Genomic DNA, 7,222 nt, shown 5'->3' on the forward strand with positions numbered 1-7,222 from the left:
AGGACAAAGCAAGAAGTGAACTTGGAAAGGTAGGTCAAAAGAGGTTTGATCAAAAGAGGCCTTGTGAGCTATGGTAAAGGACAAAGATGTTATTCTATGAGAAAAAGTAAACCACTGAGGAGTTTCAGAAATGAGTTATTTAATCTGCTCCTTACTCTTCACACTAAACCAAAACCAAACTTTCTGCCATCGAGTCATTTCCGACTCATAGTGACCCTATAGGACAGAGTAGAACTGCCCCATAGGGTTTACAAGGAGCAGCTAGTGGATTCAAACTGCTGACCTTTTAGGTTAGCAGCAGAGCTCTTTAACCACTTCACCACCAGAGCTCCTTCTTCACGCTAACTCTCCTAAATCCCAAATCACTATTGTTCATTTCTTACATTCTTTGGGTAAGCAACATATCACACTAAACCATAGAACTGGTGGGCTTAACCCCTTCCACAATCAAAAATCTTCACTTTGATTTCTTGGAGATTCTCCTTGGGAATGTATTTCTTGCTCTATGATGGGAGAATTTATTGATTAGGAAGTGGTTTGCCTTAAGTCAAATTTCCTGGAACATATCTATTTTTTAAAAAAGATATTGGTTGCTCAAATCTAATTATATTCTAGGCAGCATTTTTGTGGCTTTTCAAACAACAGCTTTGAATATTAAGTAGCCAGTTAAGTAAAGTAAATGTCTTCAGTGTATCACTTTAAAGATAGGTATTGATCTATGCATTTTGATGCCTATTGTAGTAATACTCTGGCAAAAATCCAAGACGTTGATAAATAATCAAAAAAAAAAATAGAAGTGTTACCAAATTCTATAAATAATAATAAACAGAGACTCGATATTAAAGACTTGGTTCACCACTAAACCATAACTGAATTCCCTAGTAAAACTCTATAAAATACAGGCGATAAAGAAAAACAAGGTAATTATGCAAAAAGTAGATCTTGCTGCCTACATTTTTTAAATTATGTACTAAAAACATCAGAGAGCTGCTTTATGTTTAATACGAAGCCTCCATAATTCAACAGATATGAGAAAAATGTTTTTCAACTATCACTGAGATTCAATTAGGGCATTCACAAGAAAGTAAGCAGAACGAATATCTAACCCTCAACGAATGCTAGGAGATTTTTTATTCCTTTGTGTGCTCAATGATCTACCTCCTGAGGAGATACCCCAAAAGGAGAGAAAGGCATGGATCACCCACAGTTATATACTCTAAAGAAATTTGGAAAACAGGTCCCTCAAAGTGTACAAACATTTACCTGGGAGAAGTGGTGTGACTAGGTAAACTGAGAACAAATGACAGGAGAAATTAGGGATAGGGTTTTGGGCCCCCCCGCCACTGGTCAGAGGATGGGTGTTTTTTCAGAGGGGAAACTGCATGTCCCTCAGCACACTAGGCACATGAGTCCCAGGCTAAGACGGAGTGGAGTGGGAAAGAGTCGTGTGTGCCAGACCTTGACAGACAAAGAATGGACACCAGTTGAGACATGCTGCCCAGGCAACCTACGACGGATGAGCAGAATAAGCAAATCAAGGCTATCTGGCCCTGAAACACAGGGCAGCGCTATAGAAAGACCTTTCCAAAGGCAGGGAGCAATCATGGATGACACACATTGTGGGACACCACAGCACTGCTTGTAAGTGTGAAGGGGTGGCCTATCTAGTGATGTATATTCTTCCAAATCCAAGAAGAGCAACAAGGACAAGAAGAGTACATTGAACAATCTTTTACAACCATCCACACATGCCCCCACTGAATAACTGAGGCCCTCACACTGACAGCATCTCAGACACTCTTGGAGTGTTTGAAGGTATGTTATCTAACTTTTAGGAATGTAATTTTTCTTCCAATAAAGTAAGAACAACTCTATCTACTTTATCTCACCATCTAAAAGGAATGCAATAAGGGTAAGAAAAATAATTACAATGACAACATTTTCAGTTTGGGGAAAGAAAAATGTTTATATTAGGATTACATTAGAAAGTAAGGATTCATTTACATTGTCCCCTTGCTCCTCATCCCTTGCTATATTATTTATGTTCTGACTAATCTCTTTTACATATTCTTTCTAGACCTTTTCTTGTTCTTTAAATAGAATTTCAAAGCCAACATACCTTAACACATTCTTCCTAAAGCAAGTCTTTCTTCTTGCTGAAAAACTTCCAAACTACCAAGAGGCAATAGTGTGATGATTAAGACCCTGAATTTTTCATACTGGCTCCATTAGAAGTTTCTAAACTTCTTGGTGCCTGTGATCCTCATCTTTGTTGTTATTGTTAGGTGCGTAGAGGTGATTTTGACTGATAGAGATCCCATGTGACAGAGCAGAATGGCCCCATAGGGTTTTCTAGGCTGTAATCTATTCCAGAACAGATCTCCAGGTCTTTCTCCCACGGAGTCACTGGGTAGGTTCGAACTCCCAACCTTAGGTTAGCAGCTGAATGCTTAACCATTGTACCACCAGAGCACCTCATCTTTCAACCCAGTTGCCATCAAGTTGATTCTGACTCGTAACGACCCTATGGGACAGAATAGAACTTCCCCATAGGGTTTCCAAAGAGCAGGTGGTGGATTCAAACTGCTGACTTTTTGATTAGCAGCCAAGCTTTTAACTGCTGTGCCACCAGGGACCCTCCTTATCGTTAGAGGGATAATAATAGGACTAATCTCACACCATTGTTTTAAGGATTAAATGAGTTAATTTATGAAAAGTGCTTACAACTTACCTGATACAAAGTAAGCACTCAATAAATACTACTAACTCTCTCCAAAAAATTTAACTCTCTAGTCTTGACATCCTAGGCACTACAAGGCTTACAAGCCCTCTCCTACATCACTCTTTCTCGTGGACTAAACTCATGCATAAAATTTACTAATGATGCACTCTTCTCTCAAACTGGTTAACAGAAACATGCGATACTAATTTACCAAATGGTAATTAATTTTAAACAAATTTATATTAAACAAACATTTATATTATTGAACACAATGCAAAATATTATGTGATTTAAAGATTAAAATGGTTATGAGGGTGGGGAGGGAGGGGGAGGGGAAATTACTAACTAGATAGTAGACAAGTATCAACTTAGGTGAGGGAAGGACAACACACAACATAGGGGAAGTCAGCACAACTGGACCAAAGCAAAAGCATAGAAGTTTCCTAGTCACATACTTTAAGGGACCGAGTAGCTGGGGCTGGGGTCGGGGGACCACAGTCTCTGGGGACATCTAGGTCAACTGGCATAACTAAGTTTATAAAGAAAATGTTCTACATCCCACTTTGGTGAGTAGCGTCAGGGGTCTTAAAAGCCTGCGAGAGGCCATCTAAGATATAGCTATTGGTCCCATCCCACCCGGAGCAAAGAATAATGAAGAAAACCAAAGACACAAGGAAAATACTAGCTCAGAGGACTAAAGGACCACATGAACCAGAGACTCCTCCAACAATAGCCCTGACAGGGATCACAACACAGAGTCCCAGACAGAACAGGAGAAAATTGTAGAACAGAATTCAAATTCACATAAAAAAGACCAGACTTACTGGTCTGACAGAGACCGGAGGAACCCCTGAAACTATGGTCTCCAGATGCTCTGCTAACTGAGAACTGAAACCATTCTCGAAGCCCACTTTTCAGACAAAGATTAGACAGGTCTATAAAACAAAAAATAACACACATGAGGAACATGCTTCTTAGTTCTTAGTTCAATCAAATATACAAGACCAAATGGGCAGCTCCTGTCCAAAAGCAGGACAAAAAGGCAAGAAGGGACAGGAACTGGATGAATGGACACAGGGAACCCGGGGTGGAAAGGGGGAGTGTGCTGTCACATTGTGGGGATTACAACCAACTTCACAAAACAATATGTGTATAAATTTTTGAATGTGAAATTAACTTGAGATGTGAACTTTCACCTAAAGCACAATCAAAAGAAAAATAAATAAATAAAATAGGACTTAAAAGAAATTTTACTCTCAGTTGGCAACTTTCAGCTAATCCATAAATACATGGGGGCTCCCTGTTCTCCACAGTTAGGGTATCTTAGGACAAAAGTTTGAAGTACACTTTCTAGTATTCATCACTCTCTCCTCATAGATCCCTCTTCCTAAAATTCCTGCTTCCATACAACTTTATGAAAATGATTCTCATCCCACTCAAATGCTTCTTCTGCAAGCACCCTTCCTATGTTCCCCCAGCCACAAATGACATCTTCATCTTCTGAATTCCCTTATGCTGTCTTTTATCCTTCATGTCCTTCTTTGCCTCCCCCTTATGTTCCAGATGCACTCCACATGACTGAAACTCCTTGGCCCTTACGTGGTGATGCTGTACCTTACATGCTCCTCAATCCAAGAAACATCTTCTTCCTCTTTCCATAATACAGGATCCCTGGTGGTGCAATGTTAAGCACTTGTCTACTAACTGAAAGCCCTTTGATTTGAACCCACCAGCCACTCCACAGGAGAAACATGTGGCAGTCTGCTTTCATAAAGATTACAACCATGGAAACCCTATGGGACAGTTCTACTCTATCCTAAAGGGTCGCTATGAGTCGGAATCAACTCAGTGGCAATGGGTTTGGGTTTTCTTTTCCATTATACATACGTACATGCATGCATCCTGCCCAGCAGGAGCTAGTACCAAGCACACAATAAGGACTCCTGACATCCTGCCCCAGTGGTTGTAACTCTATACAAAAGAATACATACATCAGCTCAAAAAGATTTACAGATCATTTTTGTGGCTTGTCAACATAAAACATTTCATTTTGAAGTTAAATTTTCTGTTCATCTGTATATGCTTTAGAGTAGTAACCAAAAGAACCTCCCCACACCTTAAATGTTAAAAAGAGTTAAAAATAAGGGCCACCCTCTGACCTGATTTTTCCGGTAGTCCTGCTGAGAATGTCTCAGAACCCGGTAGCAGAGCCGCAGCAGGTACTTGTAGGGAGCATATCTTTGGTCCCCCAGATCTTCAAGCCTCAGCATTGAGCCTTCTCCTGCTTTCTCCTTAAAGGGCGCTTTAAGAATCCCAAATACCTATCAGGAATAAAAATAACTGCCTATTCTGATGAATGGAGGTAAATGTTTTGCAACCTACTTAAATTTTTTTATCAAAAACTATTCTGTATTATTTGGGTAAAATTAGTGTAAAGGAAGAAAAGAAGGATACAGGGTCAATATACTGAGGAACAGAAAAACACTGCTAAAAGATTTCCCTAAATGGAATGACAAAAACATTGTTTAAATAAATTTTGTTCAGAAATTATATTTTATTAAAATAAGAAATACAAAGTTGTTAGGTTGTACCAAGTTATACAAGCATACTAAGATGAACTAAAACATAGATATAGGCTTTCTAGTTTCTTCTGTTACTTTCCGTAATTATCTAAAAACAAAATAATATTTTAAAAACATGTATTTTTTCATCTAAAACTGATATTAGAAAATTGCTTCCAAATATTGTTTCCAGAACTCTTCATGAAAGACTTTATTTACTGGTCTTATTACACAAAGATGTGGCCAAATCAGGGTGTTAGCATTCAAACGTAACAAATAAGGAGCCACATGTGCAGCTGATGAGCATCCAGTGAGCCAGATTCTTTTAGTAGGAAGTTTAGTGATTGAGAAGTATTTAAAAAGCACTAAAAAATGTAACTCTTTTAGGCAGCAGGACAGCAGGTAGGATCGCCTGGAGAGGAGCTGGTAGGATGAGTAAATTGTCTGTTAAGGAGTACATAGGCAAAGGCATGAGCATTAGTACAAGAAAAAGAAAAAGGAAAGCAACTATCCTTTGGAATTCCTGAAATATAATACAAATTCAAATTTCTTCAATAATTCCATATTCACTAAATCTTGAATTTTCAAATTCATAATACTGAAATAAAATGTTTGCCATATGTTGATGAAAATAATATTAATAAACCATTCAAGGTCATAAATGTCCTTGAAATAAAATGTTTTGTACAAAAGAATAGCTACTGTCAGAAAAGACTTTGCCCCATTAGATCTGCAACCTTTATTTTATTTGCGAAAAACATTGATTTTATATCTTTACTCAGCTATAAGATATTAATTGACAATATGTCTACTGTTTTTCTTTCCCAACTCCACAAGACATGAACATTAATAATATGATTTTTATTTTTTTATCTCCCTTGAGTCCATATTTAATTAATGCAGAAGCCCATTACTTTAAATAGCAATCAAGTGAATGAAAAATGTATAAAATTTAACACGTGCATATGTGCACATTATTAAGAAATGAATTAGTTTACTAGAGTGGTATGAACAATTTCAGTAAGGTAAAGTATGGAAGCAGCTCTAGACTCACAGGGGAAAAAAAAAACTAGGATATTTTACAGAGCATTTGTGAGCTGATGAATACGCTGTCCTCTTTATACTTTCCTAGGGAAAAAAGGGACCAGCTCCTGGTGAAGGACATCATGCTTAGGAAAGTAGAGGGTCAGCAAAAAACAGGAAGACCTTCAACAAGATGGATTGACACAGTGACTGCAACAATGGGCTTAAGCACAACTACGATTGTGAGAATAGCACAGGACCTAGTAGTGTTTTGTTCTGCTGTATACACGGTCCCTATGACTCGGAACCGACTCATGGCACCTAACAACAACAACAAAAACAAGGGAAGAAAGGGGAAAGTAGTAGGAAGCAGATGGAGATGGAAGTTTCCAAGTCTCCTGAAAATCCTACCTAGAAATATTTCCAGCACACTTTCTAGAGACAGTCTGACCATGAAGGATCTTTAGAGGCCTATGGTAGACAGCAGAGTCCCTAGGGGGTGAAAACGGTTAATGCACTCAGCTGCTATCCAGAAGATTGGTGGTTTAAGTCCACCCAGAGGTGCCATGGAAGAAAGTCATGGTGATCTACTTCCAAAAAATCAGCCTTTGAAAACCCTATGGAGTACAGTTCTACTCTGACACACACAATGTCACCATAAGTCGGAATCAACTCAATGGCAACTGGTTTTTTGGATTTTGGTGGTAGGCAGCCTCTAAGATGGTGTGATGGTTAAGACTGTGTGTCAACTTGGGTGGGCCATGATTCTCAGTGTTTATATGTGATCACTCCCATGATGGGATCTGCTGTGAACAGCCAATCAGTTGAAAGGGAGTTTCCTTGGGGGTGTGGCCTGTATCTGAATATAAGGAGACATTCTGGCTTTTTGCTTGCTCTGGATCCTATGGCTGCCTGC

At 38.8% G+C, this 7,222-nt stretch overlaps 1 protein-coding gene across 1 annotated transcript in view; it reads right to left on the reverse strand.

Moving 5' to 3' along the window:
- The window catches only part of ITPR2 (inositol 1,4,5-trisphosphate receptor type 2), a 596,492-nt gene that overhangs the window by 400,381 nt on the left and 188,889 nt on the right, over window positions 1–7,222 (reverse strand). Inside the window, exon 15 of the mRNA XM_023738100.1 lies at window positions 4,882–5,043. Within this exon, the coding sequence (XP_023593868.1) occupies window positions 4,882–5,043 (162 nt within the window). The remainder of the gene's footprint in view (window positions 1–4,881; window positions 5,044–7,222) is intronic.

This window comes from Trichechus manatus, unplaced genomic scaffold, assembly GCF_000243295.1.
Source record: "Trichechus manatus latirostris isolate Lorelei unplaced genomic scaffold, TriManLat1.0 scaffold00112, whole genome shotgun sequence".
NCBI lineage: Eukaryota > Metazoa > Chordata > Mammalia > Sirenia > Trichechidae > Trichechus > Trichechus manatus.